Here is a 24,034-nt window from a genome sequence, read left to right on the forward strand (position 1 = left end):
AATGTATCCAGACGATCGCTGGTGATTCACCCACTCTAAAACTTTTTCTTCCAGTTTTGGCCACTGGCATGTTTTCCTGCGGTTTGCACATTTCGTCTTTGGCATTTCCCTCAGTGTGTCCTCTGCCTTTCTCCACTCTCTCACTTGTTTCTCATTTACACTAAACTTCTTAGCGGCTGCAGAATTATTCGTTCTTTTAGCAAAATCAACAACCTTCAGCTTGAAGCCAGCATCATATCGCATTCGTTTTAATCTTTTGTACGTGGTGGTCGCAAACTCAATACTGGGTACATGTACTGATCCTGTGTTATGTTTTAACGAGATTACGATGGGCGTTAAATGGTTTCACGGGGGTTACATTTCAGAGGATTCTTTACCATTGGGAACCTAATCCAAAACTTCCCTCCCTGATTTATTTATTAAGAATTTCCTTATAACGCTCTACAATGTGTAGGCCTATTTTCTTAGCAGGTACTGGTCACAAAATTTCCAGGTTCCGGATCCGGCAAAGCTGAGTAACGGCATGTGAGATCTTGTGATCTTTTCTGGTTAAATCAGAAACCTCGACAAAAGGGGTCGGCTTATACAAAGGTAACATGAAAAAGTCACATTTTTAACCTTGAAAATGGGATGGCGGGGGGGGGGGGGGGGTCAGCTTATACGCCGGAATTTACTGTACTTACTTCCTACGGTTCCTAATTCAAATGATCCTGTGTCCTGTAGCAGGAATAAAAGTGTAGACTATTTTCCAAACAGAGAAAATTTAAAATTATGAGGTGCAATGGGATTTGGGAGTCCCTGTGCAGGATTCCCCAAAGGTTAACTTGCAGTTAGGTCAGTGGTGAGGAAGGCAAATGCAATGTTGGCATTCATTTTGAGAAAAGGATGTAATGCTCAGGCTTTCAAAGGCACTGGTGAGGACTCATTTGAAGCATTGTGAGCAGCTTAGGGCTCCTAATCTAAGAAAGAATGTGCTAACGTTGGAAAGGCTTCAGAAAAGGTTCACAAGGCTTATCATGTGAAGAACATTTGATGGCTCTGGGCTTCTAATTTTTAGAGTTTAGCAGAAAGAAGGGAGATCTCATTGAAACCAATCGAATGTTGAAAGGCCTAGATAGAGTGGAAGTGGAGAAGATGTTTCCTATAGTGAGGCAGTCTAGGATCAGAGGGCACAACCTCAGAATACAGGGGCATCCATTTTGAATGGAGTAAAGGAGGAATTTACTTAGCCAGAGGGTGGTGAATCTGTGGAATTAGTTGCCACAGGCAGCTGTGGAGGCCAGGTGATTGAGTATTTGAAGCAGATGTTGATAAGATTCTTATTTAGTCAAGATGTGAAAGGTTATGGGGAAAAGGCCGGAGAATGGGGTTGAGAGGGAAATGGATCAGCCGCAATGAAATGGTGGAGCAGACCTGAAAGGCCAAATAGCCTAATTCTGCTCCTGTATCTTATGACCTGGTGGTCTAATGTTCTTCTGAATTTTGGACATGCATAAAAGATGCAGATCTTCTTAATCAAATAACGATAACTACTCAAACTTAAATGAATGACTTCATCAGAAAACTCACAATGAAGAACTGTACTTTCAAACAATTATTTTTAAGGTGACCCAGATTTCCTTTGGTTCTGAAATGAACATGTCAACTCTTATATACAACAGCCATTTAGAATAAATTACTAAAAAATTTCAAACTGAAACTTAACTAGCAATGATGTAAAATGCTGCACATTAACAAAAATCACTAGTACTCCAGTAAAAGTAGCCTCAGAAAGTTATCATACGAGGGAAAGGATTGGGTTGCAGACTGAGACAAGGCCAGACAGAGAAGGGGAGATGACCTGAGAGGTTAAAAAAAATGCTGACTTGCTAGCTTTGTAACAACAGTCAAACAGATATTAGCTGTTCTCTCAAATAAATGAAGAGCTTTGTATATATATTTGACAACAGGTGGCTCATTGGTAACGATGTTGTTTTCTGCTTCCAACTTCTACTCATCTGACATGTTTCACAGTATTTACACTAGTACAGATCCAGCAAATCCTGAACAGCTGTAATGCTTTTGATTAATCCCCACACACATCTTCAACAGACAGTAAGGCTCTTAAATTGGACGACAACATCTCTAAAGAAAGAGCTGGAGCTGGCTGGAATATATTTCATCTTAATGGCATTAAAATTCACATTCTCGTCTGCTGCAACAACAAAATCTTTCTAGAACACATGACACAGAGCAGTGTTGAGCCTTTGTATGCATACTTTCCTTAAATTAATTGCAGATTTTACAATTCTAAGGGATAGAAATAACATGTGCTCAACTTGGTCACTATATTGACTTTAAGCACACTTAATTCTCCCTAGGTACCCATTTTAGTGTTCTTTTTTTTTGGGGGGGGTAAGAAGGGAAGAAACCATCCCATCTGTGTGGCTAACATGCATTTTTATTCTACAAGTGGACACAGCATGAAAATCCTTGTGGATTGGGTCATCCAAGAAAATGGTCAAAGGATGCCTATTAGAGTTTGTGTCAGTAGTCTTGAGTCTTGGCCTTCTCTCACAACAAAACATAGATATTTACCACTTCTTGACAAATTGCTATCAAATACATAAAGGCTGATTTATACTTGTGCATACTAGCTTACACCGTAGCCTACGCAAGTGGGCTACGCTGTTGTGAGCATTTATACTTGTGCGTTGGTGTGTCCACATCGCTCTGTAATTCACCGCCAAAACGCTAGTTGGCAGTGGGGTTTCTATGCCACTGTGTTGAGTTTCTTCGTGTTGAAACTCAACACGAAGAAACTCAAACTTCAAACAATGGCGACTGAAACTGAAGAAGGGTGAATTTTCTGTGCTTGTCCAGCCACTGAGAGACAGGGACGAGGAAATGCATTTCAAATATTTTCGGATGTCGCAGGTAGATTTGACGATTTGGTTCATCGTCTCCAACTGTTTACTTCGCATCAGTGTACGCACAGTATACTCAGAGACTGGCAATCACCATTCGAGTTTTAGCTTCAGGTGGAAGTCAACAGGCTGTAGCAGCTAGCTGCAAACTGGCATCAAGCACAGGGTCCTCCATAATTTCGGAGGTCTGTAAAGCTTTACGGAAAGCATTGCAGCCCGAGTTCCTTCCCTGCCCTTCAGTCGCCCAATGGCAAGCTATTGCGGCGTAGGAGGAAATGCGATGCAACCAAGCGGACCAATCACAGTAGCTGCAGTCTGCGACGCCGCAACGCGCAGTTACATTCTGGGAGAGGTGCATGTTAGGCTACAGCGTAGGGTTTGGCGTAGATACAGCGTAGGGTACCCCGCTACGCCGTACATTTGACGCACAAGTATAAATCAGCCTTAAGAGATTCTATCTTTTGAGTTTGGGCCCAAAATAAAATTCAGTTTGTCATCTGCAGCTTGTATGGTTTGCAAAGAACAACTGGCAAGATATTCGAGTCAGAAATATCTTTTCAGCAAAATATATTTACAACTTTTGATGCTTACACCTACCAGACCCAAGAATACTTGCACAAAGTTGTACACAAAAAGTCTTGTATTCCTGGAAAGTTTTAGCAACTTTTATGCTATTATTGAACTAAATCAAGGACAAACTAAACAGAATCAATAACTTGAACCAAAGTGTTCAAAGTCACAACCTGAACATCAACAAGGAAAAAAAGCTAACATAAAAGTAACATTACCTTTTCTGGTAATATACTGCACTCTGCAGTCAAAGCACATTGATATTTAGCATTATCTATAAATTACCTTTAAATGGGGATAAAGAAATACAAACATGTTGTACCTAAAAATTCTACAAATACTGCAGTCCACGTTCTTGCATTCCAAAGACAAAAATTGTTTAGTTAAATGGCATGGAAGACAAATAAGATATGCAGGTTTTGGGTGAACATATTTATGTCTTACCTGTTGCAATTTTCCCATATAGTCCTACATCTTGTGCTGAATCATCATCACTAAGAGCTTCAATGGTCACTTCTGGAAACTGCAGTAGACTACTCGTGACTTGTGCTGTTAGTTCACACATACTTCACTCTGAAATAAAACAAAATAAAACATGAGATACAGAGCAACTGAGCAATATTTCACCAGTTAAAACCTTACTAACGTGTAACGCTTAGGGTGTGGAGCAGGTTAAATGATTCCATATTACATTGCAACTGAATGCCAATGTCCAAATTATTGTCAAATGTTATTGAAAGCATATTTTGGAAATGAATTCTGTGGCTATTCCGTAACTATGGGGAAGTCAGACAAGAATGCTTGTTATTTATAATACAGTGGATTCCAGTTAATTAGGCCATTGGTTAATTGGGGTAGCCACTTATTTCGGACAACTCTTAAAGAACAAAAAGTAACCAAGAAAATAGCCAGGATTTCCTTCATTTGTTTGGGACAGCATGTGGCTTAACTGGGACAGTATACTGCTCCCAGACAGTATCTACCTAGCATCAGTCATGTGTGCTTGTGTGGCCATTTAGCAATACACCGTGCTTAGAATAAACAATTTAAAAATATCGCCAGTTGTACTTGTTTGTATACCAAAACCAGTGATTTTAGTCACTAACAATTGGTGAAAATTAAGCAGCAAAACAACTCTGAACTCTTTTGCTCACTGTAGTTTAAAGGATTCATGCTTGGAAATGCCAGAAACAGCCCCAGGAGTAAAAACGAAATGATTTCACTACAACAAGTTAGGAACGAATAAGAATTTGAAAGTATCAACAATCATCTTGAATCTTGGCTTTGCTCCCCACCAGATACTCAGCTCTCACCTGTAGCTCCAAGTAGCTGTTTGCATTCCACAGCAGCCACACACTGATCCCCCAACTAGGTGAGGGTAGCCGGTGGGTCTCATACCCAGTGAGATAAGAACTTGCTTGCCATAGCATGAGAAATCAGCTTTGGTGGACTGGGCAAATGAGATCTACAGTGAGATCCAACGGCCAGGAAGGTGGTTCTGCAACGCTACATGGAGAGCGAAGGACATAACAAGGCACAGAAGTCAAGGTCATTCACTACAATCAAAACCAACCCCAGTTGAGATGACTACTCGTACCAGAGGACCCAGACTTGCGAGAGTGAGAGTGTAAATGCCCCTGTTCAAAGGCTTTTACATTTCAAAAATTCTCCCACACAGGTTTCATGTCATTGTCGATCAAAGGACAACCACCAGTCGTATTGGTAGTGCTATAATTTGCTCTGCATTTCAATTAAGTACATTCAATTGTTATTCAGTTTATTTTTTAAACATCTACCTTTTTTTTAAACTATTTTCATGAAACTTCAGCTAATTGGGGCAGCTGCTTAATAGGGCCAAAATATACTGTCCTGATGTGCCCCAATTAACCAAAATTCACTTATTCCTTTGCATACTGTTCATATTTTAATTCCTTTCCAGATATAATGATCAAAATCACAGCAAGCAGTACCATTTTGAGTTTGATACTTGTCTGCACCATAATAGAACTGGAATGAGGTTACAGAAGGTCACGTAGACTAGGAATGACTAGGAGCTTTAACACAGAGGAATGGAGCTGCTGAAGTTGACATGTGCTGATTATTCTTTCACATATCTGGAGGGAGGAAAAGATGGCGGCGCGATACAGCGCACGCGGCTGTTCCGAATGGTATCGTATCTGTGAAGTAGGATGCCGTGCACAATCCTGATTTGATAGAGACAGACGTGAAGAAGCACAGAGGAACATCTGGAGAAACTTCTGAAATGCCTGCTTCGCTGCCGCTGCTACTGTGCGATCGAGAATCTCCGGAGGGAAGGCCCCAAATCCTCAGCCTTGCCTATTGCCTGTGGCCGGGGCCGGGGTCGAAGCGCTCGGCAGAGATGGTGCTCGTTGCATCGGTGTCGGAGAGCTGGTCAGAGGCTTGGAGTTTTCGGATGGACTCGGGAGTCGGATGCTTCCGGGATGCTGCATCGGCAAGTTCGCGGCGCTGGAGGTTTACTGTCTGCATAAGATGATAGGACTTCCGAGTGACTTTGAGATTTTACCATGCCCATGGTCTGTTCTTATCAAATTACGGTATTGCTTTGCACTGTTGTAACTATATGTTATAATTATGTGGTTTTTGTCAGTTTTTCAGTCTTGGTTTGTCATGTGTTTTCTGTGATATCATTCTGGAAAAACATTGTATCATTTCTTGATGCATGCACTACTAAATGACAATAAAAGAGGACTGCGTGTCCTCACAATCTAATCTGATCTAATATATTATGAAAGACTGGACCACCATGTCTACGGCAGCTATCATATATGAATTGTTTATCCATCTGGGCTTGCTCATTCAAGTACCTGTAAAGGTGCCTCTTAAATGCCGTTCGTGCCCTACCAGATCCCAACAACCAACCTTTGTGAAAAATCCCTTTCATCTTAGACGTACGCCCCTAACATGGAAAACAGACACTGGCCATCTACCCATTATGTGCCTCTCATCATTTTATATACCCTTAACATAACACCTCCAGCCTTCACGCCACCAGGAATAATCTCTTACATAATCTCTTTTAATAATTCAAGCCTCCAATCCACACAACACTCTCGAGCTAAATCATTTCCTTCTGATAGGGTGAGAAATATAAATGCACACCATATTGAATAAAGTGCAGTCTAACCAATATTTTGTACAACTGTAACATGGCATCCCTCCTCTTATACATTGCTTTGGCTGATAATGGCAAATATGCCATACACCACACTACTCTTTTATTCTTTCCTTAGCTAATAAGTTTTTCAACGTTATAGGAATTTTTGTTAAGTTGTCTGGCAGGGATGTCTCATGGCCCTTCTTCACCCTCTGAATTTCCTTCTTAAGTGCACTCCAACATTACTTGTGCTTCTCAAGGCTTGCCTGATCCCAGATGCCTATAAATGACATGTTCTTTCTTTACTGAAACCAGAACCTCAATATTCCTCAGTCAGGGTTCCCCAATCATGCCGGCTTACCACTTGCCAGACATCCCTCTACCAGCAAAGAGCTTCTATGAGTTCCTCTCTGATGCCATTGAAATTAGACTTCCCCCATTTAGGATTTTAACTTGAGGATCAGTCCTTGTTTTTTCCCCAGAGCCAGAAAATAATAGAATTTATAGTCATTGGTCCCAAAGTGCTCTCTGACACATCAAAAGTCTTGCCCAGCCTCCCTTTCTTAAAAGAGATTGAGTGTAGCCTCCTCTCAAGTGAGGTTATCTACCTATTGCTTCAGAAAACTTTATGACATACTTAAATTCTGCTCCAACAACCAGAACTCAGATAGGACCAGTCAATACAAGGTAAGTTAAAATCATCAACTATTACAATGCTATTATTCCTATTCTTACCTGTGATTTCACTACATATTTGCCTCACTAATTCCCACTGAGTATTAGGAGCCCTATAATATAATCGCATCAAAATGATAGCTTTTTTCTCATTTCCAAGATCTACCACATGATCTCAGTGGACATCGCTTCCAAGTAGTGTTGTAGTGCTCTCCCTGATTAGAAGTACAACTTCCTTTCCTCTCTCACCTCCACCTAACACAAATGAAGCATCAATACCCCCGAAAACAGATGCGAGCCCTGTCCATCCCTTAACCATATTTCCATAATAGCTATAATCGCCACAGTACTGCGGTAAGCAATGTTCTGAGTTTATCTACCTCTCCTTGCATTAAAGTAAATGTAGTTGAGCCTATTAGACCTTCCAGATTTACTATCCCGCACTGCTTCTTGGAATTGCTTGCTCTAATCTTCTTATGTGTTTCAATGTTCTCATCTGTTAAGATCACTACTTTGGGTTTAATTTTAAATCCATCAAACAGTGTGAGCAAATCTCCCCGTAAGAGGAGGGTGAGAGCCACTGGCACAATCTAATGCAAAGTTCTGTTCACAAATGAACTCCTACTCTTAGTTATACTTTATTGTTGCCAAACAATTGATGCTAGAACGTACAATCATCACAGCGATATTTGTTTCTGCGCTTCCATTGCAGAGCATTGAGGGAAAGGAGGAGAGAAACAGAAAGGTTAAGGAAATTTGTTTGGAACTTTTTGAAGAAAACAATTATTTTTTTGAAAGTCCCTTTCATTGCCTTGCCAAAAGGTGTTAATAAAATGGAACCAATAAGTATTGAAAACATTTAAAGTAGATGCATTAAAGTCAACTTGATTTAATCCATGACAGAGTGGATTGTGTAGCAAATAAATCCACAAAGGAATTATTGTTAGGTAAAAAGAAGGGTCTCATAGACTCAAACATACAGAACAGAAATAGGCCCTTAATGCCCACCTCATCCATGCAATCTGCACACATCCCATTTGTGCTCATCCAGTCCTCATCTATCTTTTCGACCCAGGTAACTGTCCAAATGCCATTTAAACATTGTAATTATATCTGTTTCTGCTACTTCCTATGGCAGCTCATTCCAGATATTCACTGCTGTTTGAAAATCCTGCTTTTAGATCCCCTATAAATGCTGCCACCCATATATTAAATTTTTTCACTCTAGTTCAAGACTCCTCCGTCCTGGGAAAAAGATCAGAAACAGAATCCGGTTTATTGTCACTGACGCAAGTGGTGAAATTTGTTGCTTTGTGGCAGCAGTACAGTGCAGGCACTATAAATAGTATTAAAGGTATATAGCGAGGTAGTGTTCATGAGTTTATAGACCTTTCAGAAATCTGATGGCAGAGGGGAAGAATCTGTTCATGAAACATTGAGTGTGGGTCTTTAGCCTCCTGTTCCTCCTCTCTGATGGCAGTAATGAGAAAGAGGCATATCTGGATGGTGAGGGTCCTTAATGGTGAGAAAGTTTGTGCCTGTGATGGAGCTGGTTGAGTCTGGAACCCTCTATAGCCTCTTACAATCATGTACATTGGTGCATCCGTACCAGACAGTGATACAACCAGTCAGAATGCTCCCCTTGGTACATCAGTAGAAATTTGTTCTGGAGTCTTTGGTGACATGCCAAAGCTCCTCAAGCTTCTAATGAAGTATAACCACTGACATGCCTTCATTGTGACTGCATCAATATGTTGAACTCCAAATTTTATTAACCACTATAAAAATTATGTAGTAATACAGCAGAGAAACCATTTACTCATGTTTGGCCTATATTACGCTAAACCTTTCCTATCCATGTTCTTGAGTGTCTTTTAAATGTTATCATAGTTCCAAACTTCCCGCCAGAAGTTTGTACATTTTCCCTGTGAACACATGAGTTTCCTCCAGGTACATTCCAGTTGGTAAGTTAATTGGTCATTGTAAACTGTCCCGTGATTAGGCTTGGGTTAAATCAGGGGACCAAAAGGTTCTATTCACAATGTATCTCAATAAATATAAATACATTAACAAACAAACAAGCTACTTCCTCCAACAGCTCTTCCATACAGGCACCACCCTACATTTGAAGGAGTTGCCCTTCAGGTCCGATTTAAATCTTTCCCCTCTCATCTTAAACCTATGCCCTCTACTTTCTGATGCCTTTCATCTGAAGAAAAATATTGTGCATTCATCCTATCTACACTTTTCATGATTTTATTCACCTCTGTAAGATCACTCCAGTGTCCTATATTCCAAATTCTCTTAGCCTGCCTAACCTCTCCCTGTAACTCTGACTCTTGAGTTCTGGCAACATTCTCGTAAATCTTCTTTGCACTATTTCCAGCTTATTAATATCGTTCCTATAACAGGGTAACCAAAACTCTATAGAACATTCACCAACATGTTGAGATAGTAGTACGAATAACCTCAACTCCTTTACTGAATGATCTGAATGATGAAGGCAAACATCTTCTTCACCACACTGTTTACCAGTGATGCCATTTTCTGACCCAGAAAGTGTTGTAGAACAGGAACCTAAGCATCGGTCCTGTTCTGTAACACTCTCCAAAGCCCGACCATTCACCCTGGTTTTATTTCCCAAACTGCAACATGCTCACTTACCTAGCTGTTCAGGATCCCTCTAATTTTTGATAACCCTGTTCACTGTCACCTCTTACACCTATTTGAGCATCATCTGCAAACTTACTAAGCATCCCTTGTATATTCTCATCCAAACTGTTATATAAACAATGACCGCAGCACCAATCCCTGCAGCACATCACTCGTCACAGACCTCGTCTGAAAAACAAGCTTCAGAATCAGAATCAGGTTTAATATCACTGACGGATGTCATGAAATGTGTTGTTTTGCTGGAACATTCACTTTCTGCTTCCTACCATTGAGTCAATTATATATCCAATATAATTCCACGCCCTCACTTTGGGAAGTCGGATCACCTGGCTCTACTCCTACTCCCTGAGTATTGGCAGAGACTGAAGACTGCAGAACTAGTAGGGAGGACCAAGATGGTATGGACAAGGGAGGCATAGGAGCACTGACAGGATTGCTTTGAATCAGTGGTCTGGACTGCATTCAGGGATTCATCAGTTGTTACCAACTTCATTAAAGCCTGTCTGGATGTGTGTGTGCCTACAAAGACTTGCTGTACATTCCCAAACCAAAAGCTGCGGATGAAGCAGCAGGTACATCATCTGCTGAAGGCTAGATCTGTGGCATTCAAGTCTGGCAACTGAGGTCTGTACCAGAAAACCAGGTATGACTTGCGGAGGGCTATTTCAAGGGTGAAGAGGCAATTTTGAACGAGGCTGGAGGCGACATCGGATGTACGACAACTCTGGCAGGGTTTGCAAGATGTTACTTCCTACAAAGCAAAACCCAATAGCATGAATGACAGCGATGCTTCACTAGCAGATGAACTTCTATGTCTATGCAACTCCCTTGTCCATTCGTCCCCCCCATCCCTCCCCACTGATCTCCCTCCTGGCACTTATCCGTGTAAGCGGAACAAGTGCTACACATGCCCTTACACTTCCTCCCTTATCACCATTCAGGGCCGCAAACAGTCCTTCCAGGTGAGGCGACACTTCACCTGTGAGTCGGCTGGGGTGATATACTGCGTCCGGTGCTCCCGATGTGGCCTTTTATATATTGGCGAGACCCGACGCAGACTGGCAGACCGCTTTGCTGAACATCTACGCTCTGTCCGCCAGAGAAAGCAGGATCTCCCAGTGGCCACACATTTCAATTCCACATCCCATTCCCATTCTGACATGTCTATCCACGGCCTCCTCTACTGTAAAGATGAAGCCACACTCAGGTTGGAGGAACAACACCTTATATTCCGTCTGGGTAGCCTCCAACCTGATGGCATGAACATCGACTTCTCTAACTTCCGCTAATGCCCCACCTCCCCCTCGAACCCCATCTGTTACTTATTTTTATACACACATTCTTTCTCTCACTCTCCTTTTTCTCCCTCTGTCCCTCTGAATATATCCCTTGCCCATCCTCTGGGTCTCCCCCACCCCCCCCGTCTTTCTTCCCGGACCTCCTGTCCCATGATCCTCTCGTATCCCTTTTGCCTATCACCTGTCCAGCTCTTGGCTCCATCCCTCCCCCTCCTGTCTTCTCCTATCATTTTGGATCTCCCCCTCCAACTTTCAAATCCCTTACTCACTCTTCCCTCAGTTAGTCCTGACGAAGGGTCTCGGCCTGAAACGTCGACTGTACCTCTTCCTAGAGATGCTGCCTGGCCTGCTGCGTTCACCAGCAACTTTTGTGTGTGTTGCTTGAACTTCTATGTCTACTTTGAAAGGGAGAATATAACTGCAGCCATGAAGATCCCTGCTGCACCCGGTGACCCTGTGATCTCTGTCTTGGAGGCCGATATTAGGCTGTCTTTAAAGAGAGTGAACCCTCACAAGATGGAAGGCCCTGAGGAAGTATCTGGTAAGGCTCTGAAAAACTTGTGCTAAGCAACTGACAGGAATATTCAAAGACATTTTCAACCTCTCACTGCTATGGGCAGAAGTTCCCACTTGCTTCAAAAAGGCAACAATTATACCCGTGCCTAAGAATAATAATGTGGGCTGCCTTAATGACTACCTCCCGGCAGCACTCGTATCGACAGTGATGAAATGCTTTGAGAGGCTGGTCATGACTAGGCTGAATTCCTGCCTCAGCAAGGACCTGGGCCCACTGCAACTTTCGTATTGCTACAATAGGTCAATGACAGATGCAATCTCAATGGCTCTTCACGCCCTAGACCACCTGGACAATATAAACACCCAAGTCAGGATGCTGTTCATCGACTATAGCTCAGCATTTAACACCATCATTCCCACAATCCTGATTGAGAAGTTACAGAACCTGGGCCTCTGTAATTGAATCCTTGACTTCCTAACCGGAAGACCACAATCTGTGTGGATTGGTGATAATATCTCCTCCTTACTGGCAATCAACACTGGTGCACCTCAGGGGTGTGTGCTTAGCCCACTGCTCTACTCTCTCTATACCCATGACTGTGTGGCTAGGCAGAGCTCAAGATACCATCTATAAATTTGCTGATGATACAACCATTGTTGGTAGAATCTCAGACGGAGGCGAGAGGATGTACAGGAGTGAGATATACCAACTAGTGGAGCGGTGTTGCAGCAATTACTTTGCACGCAACGGCAGTAAGACAAAAGGGCTGATTGTGGACTTCAGGGAGGGCAAGACAAAGGAACACATACCAATCCTCGTGGGGATCAGAAGTGGAGAGTGCACAGTTTCAAGTTCCTAGGTGATAAGATCTCTGAGGACCTAACCTGGCCCCAAAATATCAATGCAGCTATAACTAAAGTAAGAGAGCAACTACACTTCATTAGGAGTTTGAAGAGATTTGGGATGTCAACAAAACCACTCAAAATCTTCGATAGATGTACCGCGGAGAGCATTCTGACAGGCTGCATCACTGTCTGGTATGGGGGGCGGGGGAGGTGGCTACTGCACTGGACCGAAAGAACATAGACTACTTCTTAAATATTGTGAGTTACCTCTTTCTGGATTCTGAAATCTATCTTGAAATTCAATGAACCAGCAGTTTTTAGGCAAACAAGAAAAAGGATCAAATCCAAAATGGCACAAAGCCCTTAGCACACTGGTGGCAAAAATCCCTGCCCTCCTATACATTCTGAGATCTGGTCTACCAATAGCACACATCTTAAGGTAGTGGTAAAATACCATCAGCAATATCTGCAAAATATCTGTGGAATTCATTGCCACAAACAAATTTCATGACAAATGCCAGTGATATTAAACCTGATTCTGATTCACAGATGGCTATGGAGGTCAAGTCACTGGGTATATTTAAAGCCCAGGCTTATCTATTTATTTATTTAGAGCTACAGTGCCAAGCAGACTCTTCCAACCCCATGAGCCGTGCACCCAGTAACCCACCCAGCCTAATCACAGGACAATTTATAACGGCCTAATAACCTGCTAACCAGCACGTCTTTGGACTGTGGGAGGAAACGGGAACACTGGGGGGAAAAAGCATGTGGTCATGGGAAGAACATACAAACAGCAGGGAACTTCGACGCTCTGAGCTGTACTTGCACCGTACTAACTGCTACGCTACTGTGGTGCCTCTCAAGGTCAACAGGTTCCTGATTAGAAAGAATGTCAAAGGTTTCGGGGGTGGGGGGGAGAAACAGGAGAATGGGGTTGAGAGGAAGAATAAATCAGCCATAACGAAATGGTGGAACAGACTCGATCGGCAAAATAACGGAACCGTTAGCCCTGACGAAGGGTCTCGACCTGAAATGTTGACTGTACTTCTTCCTATAAATGCTGCCTGGCCTGTTGCGTTCCACCAGTACTTTGTGTGCGTTGCTTGAATTTCCAGCATCTGCAGGTTTTCTCATGTTTTCAGGGTAAATTTTTTTTTGTTTACACAGACGGTAAACAAAGAGGTGGTGGTGGAGGCAAATATGATAGAGGCATTCAAAAGGCTCTTTAAGATAGGCACATAAATGAGCAGGAAATTGGAGGACAAGGCATTGTGTAGGCAGAACGGATTAGTTTAGTTGGATATTTGATGACTGAAATGTTTTCCTGTGATGTGCTCTATGTTCTAATACTACCAATTAAATCTGTGAACATTTTCATATTATTGTCCCAGCTTTACAGCTATAATAGGAAATATTTAAAATCAATTAATCATTTAACATCATGAAGGATCCTACCCACCCTGCTCATGGACTGTTTGTTCCACTTGCATCAGGGAGAAGGCTACATAGCATCCATGCCAAGACCATCAGACTCAAGAAGTTACTTTCCCCAGCAGTATGACTGATCTCCACCCACTAACTCCACATTTCCCACTAGTCACTTTATGTACAACCTTGTGTCACTTTACAGACATACAAGCAACCTATACAAGTTATCTCGCATGTTTACATTTATGGCATGATTATTGTGTTCTTTCTTGTTTTTTTTTGTGCTGCATCAGAGCTGGAATAACTTACTTTGTTCTCCTTGTACTCGTGTACAGGAAATGAAACTGAACCCGAGATATATCCGGAGGTGCACTGGGACACATAATAAGTAACCTAGGGTCATCGGGTGTTTCAATGTCAGACACCCTTGCCCAGGCGACCCAGTCAGGATTGATCAGGCCCTGGCTTGTGTCCCAGTACCATTGGTCCATGGCTCACACCTCTTGATCCACAGACATAGCCTCTGTGAGCTGCTGTGACAGTGAAATTTAATAGCATGAATGGCAGCAAAGCTTCACTATCAGATGAACTTCTATGCCCACTTTGAAAGGGAGAATTAACTGCAGCTGTGAAGATCCCTGCTGCACCCAGTGACCCTATGATCTGTCTCGGAGGCCGATGTTAGACTGTCTTTAAAGAGGGTGAACCCTCACAAGATGGAAGGCCCCGACTGAGTACCTGCTAAGGCTCTGAAAACTTGTGCCAACCAACTGGTGGGAGTATTCAAGGAGATTTCCAACCTCTCACTGCTAAGGGCAGAAGATCCCCCTTCAAAAAGGCAACAATTATACCAGTGCCAAAGAAAAATAATGTGAGGAGCCTTAATGACTATCGCCCAGTAGCAATCATAGAGGTTGGATATGACTCGACTGAACTCCTGCCTCAGCAAGGAACTGGACCCACTGCAATTAGCCTATTGCCACAATAGGTCAACAACAAACGCAATCTCAATGGTTCTTCACACGGCTTAGACCATCTGGACAATACAAACACTTACGTCAGGATGCTGTTCATCAAACATAGCTCAGTATTTAACACCATCATTCCCACAATCCTGATAGGTAAATTACAGAACCTGGGCCTCTGTACCACCCTCTGCAATTGGATCCTCAACTTCCTAACCGGAAGACCACAAACTGTGCAGATTGGTGATAAAATCTATTACTTACTAACATTAACACTGGTGCGCCTCAGGGGTGTGTGCTTAGCCTGTTGCTCTACTCTCTCTATACCCATGACTGTGTAGCTAGGCATAGCTCAAATACCATCTATAAATTTGCTGATGATACAACCACTGTTGGTAGAATCTCAGATGGAAATGACAGGGTGTACAGGAGCGAGATATGCCAACTGGTGGAGTGGTATCGCAGCAATAACCTGGCACTCAACATGAGTAAGACAAAAGAGTTGACTGTGGACTTCAGGAAGGGTAAGACGAAGGAACACATACCAATCTGCATAGACAGATCAGAAGTGGAGAGAGTGAGCAGCTTCAAATTCCTGGGTGTCAAGATCTCTCAGGATCTAACCTGGTCCCAACATATCAATGGAGTTATAAAGAAGGCAAGGCAGTGACTACACTTCATTAGGAGTTTGAGGAGATTTTGTATGTCAACAAAAACACTCAAAAACTTCTATAGTTGTATCATGGAGAGCATTCTGACAGGCTGCAACACTGTCTGGTATGGGGAGGATACTGCACAGGACCGAAAGAAACTGCAAAGGGTCATAAATTTAGCCGGCTCCATCTTGAGTACTGGCCTACAAAGTACCCAGGAAATCTTCAAGGAGCAGTGTCTCAGAAAGGCAGCATCCATTAATAAGAACACCCCCCCCGCCCCCCCAGCACCCAGGGCATGCCCTTTTCTCATTGTTACCAATCATTGTTAGGTGGTACAGACTCCTGAAGGCACACACTCAGGGATTCAGGAACAGCTTCTTCCCCTCTGCCATCCGATTCCTAAATGGACATCGAACCTGTGAGCACTGACTCACTTTTATTAATATATATTATTTCTGTCGTTGCACGATTTTGATCTATTCAATATATGTACACTGTAATTAATTTATTTATTATCATCTTTTCTTCTTCTATATTATGTATTGCATTGAACTGCTGCTGCTAAGTTAACAAATTTCACGACACACGCTGGCTCTGATGGTCTTAAGGGCCCTTTTCTTTGCAGGCCCTGTAATGCCAAGGAGAGAGTAGGTTCAGCATAGCGAGCAGCCAGCAAAACCTCTGCACTAGACCTCAGCAAAGCCTCTAGAGGCTTCCATCATGCTCTCCACTCGTCTCTGGCTCTACTCAACGCTCCCGGTAATTGGCTTTCTTATGCTCAAACGCCTCCTTAATCCAATCTTCCCAAGGCACTGTCAGTTTACCATGACCCCCCTCCTGTCTTCTCCTATCATTTTGAATCTCCCCCTCCCCCTTTCAAATCTCTTACTATCTCTTCTTTCAGTTAGTCCTGACAAAGGGTCTCGACCTGAAACATCGACTGTGCCTCTTCCTATAGATGCTGCCTGGCCTGCTGCGTTCACCAGCATTTTTTTGTGTGTGCTGCTTGAACTTCCAGCATCTGCAGATTTCCTCGCGTTTGAATTAATCTCGGAAGGAATGCAGTAACTACCAGTAGAGTGGCTAAAACACCAAATTTGCTACCACATGTAGCTAGAAGTTAATTATGAGCAAGAAATGAATTCAAGAACATGATAATATGATTAGAGGAAATCACAAAGGGAGGAGGCTTGAAAATAGCATAAATAGGCATAGTTTGACCAGACAGCGCTTTGCAACGTTTGAATTTCAATACAAAGTTGTCTATTCCAAAATAGTATGTATTCCAATAATTTTATACTAAATTACTGATTAAATAACTGACTCAATTTTAAGTTCCCCAAAACAGCAAGGTACCTACAAGTTAGTCAAATTATTTTGCAAATTTGCTCAAATGTTTTTGTAGCAAGGATACATAAAAGTACCTTGTTGCCTTCTCCTTGCACTTACACCATTTCAGGATGTATTTTATTGTATTTAGAAATTTTGTTCTTTAATTACTAAGCTCCATGACACTTTCAAGTCACATTGATAGTATGTACATTCTTCCTCTACTTGGATGCATCATTAAAATATTTCCTCTTTTCTTTCTAAAAAAAAAGGAAGTTCCCAATCCTCAGTCAATAACAAACCTCTGCAAATAGTATTAAGGCTTGCAAAATAAAGGGAATAATAATTTTTTCTTATCTGAATTCTTAGTATTTTCAATCTTCCAAAAAAACAAGCTTAAGGTTGTCAGAACTTTTTTAAAAAGTTGAAGAGACAGAAGATGCTGCTTATTAATTCAAAATACAAAAATGAAACTACAATAATAACTTTTATTACTGATAGGAATGCTGTCATTTACAAAGAACACAAAGCCCACATCTGACTCAACTTTTATATAAAAGTATGGTTTAAAAAAAATTACCTCAGACAGTGAAAGCAACTAGAACTGTGCGCAAAAAAAAATCAAAAAGATGGAACACAAACTTCAAAACCTTTGATTAAAATTTTGGATTCTGCATTCAAAAAATCACAAAGAAAACAACAGTAGGCTTATGATCCCATTCCAAGGCCAGTCCTGCACTCTTTCCTACTTAGTGGTATCTTTGATACAACAGGGTGACCAAAATGTGGCCTCACGAATGTCTTCTACAACTGCAACATAACATCCTAACTTCTATTATTGATGGACTGACTGATGAAATCCAGCATGCCAAAAAGCTTCTTCGTCACCCTGTGAGACCCTTTCAGGGAACCAAGTACTTGTTCACTTGTTCTCCTAGGTCCCTCTGTTCTACAATACTTCCCAGGACCCGAGTGTTCACTGTAAAAGCACTACAATAATCTGTCTTCCCAAAATGCAATACTTAACATTTAACTGAATAAAACTCCATTTGCCATTCCAGAAAACACGGGAGCAGAATTAAGCCATTTGGTGCATTCAGTCTGCTTTGATTCCTTGGCCATTTAGCCAGCTGATCAAGATCCAACTGTAATTCTTGATAAACATCTTCATCACCTATGATACCAACTATTTTCATGTCATTTAACTTACTAACCATTTAAATTTTTTTTTCTATATTCTTTTACAAAACTGATATTTCATGGAATTTGCATGAAATATCAGTTAATATTGAAAAATCTCTACCAGCCTTTGGGAGGTTGATGTTAAATGAATCTGAACGGCATCGGTTGCAAATAATTCAAGAACTATTTTAAAATGGAATCTCGTATTATATTGTAACCTGTGAGAGCGTCATTAAAATTTAATAAAAAACAAATTAATCATCAAGATATTCAAAAAAAGGGAAATTGGAGAAGATCAAATTATAAAATAATCCACAATATTGGTCTGACTTTCACAAATTTAATAATCTGAAGTTAAAGTAATTATTTCTTGATATTCAACATGATATATGAAGTCATCTTTATCCTCGATACCATTAAGTAAAGATTTGAGTTATTGCCTAAGGAAATTAAGCAATGGAGATTAGCCAGGAAAGCCATGATCTTATGTTATGGCATGGCAACTTTGAGAGGCTCCGTAGTCTTTTATTTTTATGGGTCAGATACTACTTGTATCTGAAGCGTACTTTCTGTACATCAGTATATTATAACATTCAGATGGGAAACTAAAACTTCTGTACTTTTATCCATTTTATAAATTATGTCTTTCAAGAAGCACTTTTTAATAGCAGCTTCTTTCAGATGCACTGTGGGGAAAAAATATCTTATTTCAGCCACATATGTAACCTTTACCCCAATGAAATTTAAAATTATTCACTTGCCGACCTGCTATTTTATTATATTGGTATCTAATTCTCTTCTACACAGCTGCCCTGCTACCAGTAAATACACAGTAAATAAAAATGCATGCAGTGGTATTTTTCTATTTATTGATATTGAATGTATTGATAACGACTTCAATAGTCTTCTTGAAGAAAACCCTGTCCAATTACTATCAGCATATAACCTGTAGCACCAAAAGTCCCAACACACTGGACCACTGTTATATGAAGACAAGGAATGTCTACTGTTCCATGTCCAGGCCACATTTCAGTAAATCTGATCACTTTGTTGTCCTTCTACCTTCATATAGACAGAGGCTAAAGAGCAAAGGTCCGGATATCAGGACAATAAGGAGGTGGTTGTGGAAGACAGAGGAGCAGTTGCGGGATTGCTTTGAGTTGGTGGACTATGCGATGTTCAAGGACTCATATGTGGATCTGAATGTATACAGCATGATTATCACCGACTTTATTCAAGCAGTTGTAGACGAGTATGTCCCACAAAATCATTCAGTTTTCCCCAAGCAGAAACCCTGGATGAACCATGAGATCCACAATCTGCTGAGGGCCAGGTCAGAGGCATTCAAGTCAGGTGACCAAGAAAGTTACAAGAGGTCCAGGTACAATCTTCAGAAAGCCATCTCCTGGGCGAAGTGACAGTACCGGACTAAACTTGAATAACGACGGATGCTTGACAGCTGAGACAGGACTTCGCTTCCAGATGAACTCAATGCTTTCTGTGCTAGCTTTGTCTGTCAAAACATGGAGGAACTGTCACAAACTCCTTCAGCCCCCAATGATCCTGTGACTTCAGTCTCAGAAGCCAATGTGTGGGCAGCTTTCAGGAGGGTGAAACCACAAAAAGCCTCCAGCTCAGACGGGGTACCTGGCCAAGTACTAAAACCTGTGCTGATCAACTAGCTGGAGTGTTCACTGAAATCCTTAACCTCTTGCTTCGGCAGTCTGAGGTACCTACCTGCTTCAAGCAGACTTCACATATACTGGTGCTAAAGATGAACGTGGTGACCTGCTTCAACATTATAGTCCAGTTGCACTTACATCCACAGTGATTAAGTGTTTTGAGAGGTTGGTGATGAAACATCAGCTCTTGCCCGAGAAGTGACTTGGATCAGTTTCAATTTGCCAACCAGAGCAACAGGTAAACAGCACATGCCATCTCATTGCCTTTTCACTCATCCCTGGAACATCTGGACAGCAAAGATCCACAGAGTACATCAGGATGATATTTATTGACTATAGCTCAGCATTCAATACCATCATAGCCTTAAAACTAACCAATAAACTTTAAAACCCTGACGTCAATACCTTGTGCAATTAGATCCTCGATTTCCTCACTTGCAGACCACAATCAGAATAGATTAGCAACAACATCTCCTCCACAATCTCCATCAGCACACGTCCACCACAAGGCTGTGTACTTAGCCCCCTGCTTTATTTGCTTTACACTTATGACTGTGTGGCTAAGGACAGCTCCAGTGCCATATTCAAGTTTGCTGACGATACCACTGTCGTAGGTCCAATCAAAGGTAGTGACAAATCAGCATATGGGGGGCTGAATAACAAACTCTTACTCAATATCAGCAAGATCGAAGAGCTGCTACTGGCTTCAGGAGGAGGAAACCAGAAGCCCATGAGCAGTCCTCATTGGAAGATCAGAGCTGCAGAGGATCAGCAACGTTAAATTCCTCAGTGCTATCATTTCAGAGGACCTGTCCTGGTCCCAGCATGCAAGTGCAAATACAAATAAAGCACAGTAGCACCTCTACTTCCTTAGGAGTTTGTGAAGATTCAGAGGACATCCAAAAATATGACAAATTTCTCTACGTAGATGGGTGGTGGAGAGTACATTTACTGGCTGCGTCCAAGCCTGGTATGGAAACATCAATACCGTTAAATGGAAAATCCCACAAAAAGCAGTGGATACAGCACAGTCCATTACTGGTAAAGCCCTCCCCACCATTGAGTACGTCCATACAAAGCACTGTTGCAGGAAAGTAGCATCCATCATTAGAACCACTTAGGTCATGCTCTCTTCTCACTACTGCCATCAAGGTGGTGGTACAGTAGCCTCAGGACTCACACCACCAGGTTCAGAAACAGTTATTACCTCTAAACCATCAGGCTCTTGAACCAAAGGGGATTACTTCACTTGCCCCATCATTGAAATATTCCCACAACCTAACGACTCACTTTCAAGGACTCTTCATCTCATGTGATCGATATTTATCATAATTTCTTTCTTTCTGTATTTGCAGTTTGTCATCCTTTATACACTGTTGGCATGGTCTTTTATTTATTCTATTATGTGAGTATGCCCACAACAAAAATAAATCTCAGGTTCTATATAGTGACATATATCTACTTCGATAATAAATTTACTTTGAACATTGAAGTAAATCAATATTACCTTTATGTAAATTCAGCAACAGCAAGGTATGCAGAGGCTTACAACACAATATGGTTCTTTACTCTCTCTTTTACAACAAAATAACAATGGTAGCTTGCCCTCTAGTGACTTAATTTTGACCATAGATAAAAATTTGTTATGAAACATCTTTGAAAGACAGCTAACAACAAATACTCAGCAGACATTATTGCATAAGGAAACAGTTATAATCTGGCGTACATAAAAATTATATAATTTTGACTCAACCCTACACTATTTGGTTATGAGTCAAAGAGTCAGTTGAAAGAGCACTTTCAACTGCAGCAGAGTGACTGGCTGACATTTGCAAACTCACAGCATATATAGAATAAACAATAGTTAAGCAATAATAGGGGATAGCAGCATAGATATACTTCCATGAAGTTGCATTGTTGTATGGGCTAGCAGAGGTACCTATTAACATGCTCTTGCCTTTAATGTGGAGAGCAAGAAAAAGATGACTAACTATTGAATCACAATTTAGTCAGCATCATGACTGGGCAAGTTGTCATAAACGGAGGCAAATTAATTCACTGTTAAGCACTAAAATGAGAGAAAGCAGTTGACAAATTGGCCCTAGCTCACTGCGCAATTATCTAACTAAATTCATGCAATCAAATGAAGTCCATAATTTTCTCCTATTCAAAATAAATAAGCACAAGGTATGGCTATGAAACAATGACTTCCCAATCACTTAAAATCTAGTTTGACAAATTTAGTGGTGAAAAAATTCCAGAGAATAGCATCGCTCAAAACAAAACCTTAAGCAAATGAGTTCTAAAGCTGCTAAAGAAATTTGATTTGACTAGCATTTAGATCAAAGGTGGAATCTATAATAGGACTAATCGATTTCTAACAATAAATTGTTAAATTATCCAATATTCAAAAACATCAAAATGTATCTGGCTATCGAGTAGGAACTCTGCTATTGAAGGTGTACTTTTAAGCAAGTATTTTCTTTTTAAGATTTAGGAACTTCGACAAACCTACTTAAATGAAACTATTAAAACTGCAAAACAGCTGATACAAAGTAACCACCCTACCAAAGCATCATTGCCCCAGAAATTGTAAGTCGTGTTTCATTGTAGTAGCCCACAGCTTAATGACAGCATTACCTTGACCACTGGTACACAAATGTAGAACTATATTATCCTTATCAGAAGCCGGTGCCTGAAAAAAATTACAAGGTAAAATTACCTTTGGCTCATATGATTGTCCAGCTCTGACTGAGCAGCAACATCATGCTCTCAATCCAACTGATGTCAGCTATGACAATAGTCCATTCCACCATCCTTTATTTAGAGACACAGCATGGCAACAGGCCCTTTTGGCCCACGAGCCAGATTTACACCCACATGACCAATTAACCTACCAATCTACACATCTTGCAGAAACTTGCTAAATTAATCAGGTCTATCATGGTACCAGCTTCCACAGTATCCAAGGCATCAGCAAGATGAAGGAATTGGTTGATGACTTCAGAAGGAGTAGCGGACCGCATGACCCAATTTACATCGGCAGTGCGCAAGTGGAACAGGTCAAAAGCTTTAAGTTCTTCGGGGTCAATATCACAAATGACCTGACTTGGTCCAACCAAGCAGAGTTCACTGCCAAGAAGGCCCACCAGCGCCTTTACTTCCTGAGAAAACTAAAGAAATTTGGCCTGTCCCCTAAAACCCTCACTAATTTTTATAGATGCACTGTAGAAAGCATTCTTCTAGGGTGCATCACAACCTGGTATAGAAGTTGTCCTGTCCAAGACCAAAAGAAGCTGCAGAAGATCGTGAACACGGCGCAGCACATCATACAAACCAATCTTCCGTCCGTGGACTCACTTTACACTGCACGCTGTCGGAGCAGTGCTGCCAGGATAATCAAGGACACGACTCACCCAGCCAACACACTTTTCGTCCCTCTTCCCTCCGGGAGAAGGTTCAGGAGCTTGAAGACTCGTTTGGCCAGATTTGGGAACAGCTTCTTTCCAACTGTGATAAGACTGCCGAACGGATCCTGACCCGGATCTGGGCCATACCCTCCAAATATCCGGACCTGCCTCTCGGTTTCTTTGCACTACCTTACTTCCTATTTTTCTATTTATGATTGAGAATTTAAATTTTTAATATTTACTAATTTTAACTATTTTTAATATTTAATATTTGTAATCCAGGGAGCAGGAAGCGCAGAATCAAATATCACTGTGGTGATTGTATGTTCTAGTACCAATTGTTTGGCGACAATAAAGTATAAAGCATCTTCAAGGAGTGGTCCCTTAGGAAAGTGGCATCCATCATTAAGGATCCCCACTACCCAAGACATGCCCCCTTCACACTGTTACCGTTGGGAAAGAGCTACAGAAGCCTGAAGGCATATACACAGCACTATACACAGCAATTCAGGAACAGCTTCTTCAGGACGTGACGTGAAATTTGTTAACTTAGCAGCAGTAGTTCAATGCAATACATAATCCAGCAAAGAGAAAAAATAAAAAATAATAACCAAGTAAATAAATTACATATATTGAATAGATTTTTAAAAATATGCAAAAACAGAAATATTGTACATTAAAAAAAAATGAGGTAACGTCCAAAGATTCAATGTCCATTTAGGAATCGGATGGCAGAGGGGAAGAAGCTGTTCCTGAATC

At 41.3% G+C, this 24,034-nt stretch overlaps 1 protein-coding gene across 8 annotated transcripts in view; it reads right to left on the bottom strand.

The window, feature by feature from the left end:
* ahctf1 (AT hook containing transcription factor 1) overlaps window positions 1-24,034 on the bottom strand; it is a 172,030-nt gene that overhangs the window by 83,789 nt on the left and 64,207 nt on the right. For 5 of the 8 annotated variants that reach the window (XM_063055491.1, XM_063055489.1, XM_063055490.1 and 2 more), the window contains one exon: window positions 3,921-4,049. In XM_063055491.1, the coding sequence (XP_062911561.1) occupies window positions 3,921-4,041 (121 nt within the window). In that variant the 5' untranslated portion in view covers window positions 4,042-4,049. Of the gene's footprint in view, window positions 1-3,920; window positions 4,050-4,789; window positions 4,809-19,920; window positions 19,940-22,505; window positions 22,561-24,034 lie in introns of those variants that run through there. The other 3 variants (XM_063055493.1, XM_063055495.1, XM_063055494.1) reach the window with 3 other exon arrangements.

This window comes from Mobula hypostoma, chromosome 8, assembly GCF_963921235.1.
Source record: "Mobula hypostoma chromosome 8, sMobHyp1.1, whole genome shotgun sequence".
Taxonomy (NCBI): domain Eukaryota; kingdom Metazoa; phylum Chordata; class Chondrichthyes; order Myliobatiformes; family Myliobatidae; genus Mobula; species Mobula hypostoma.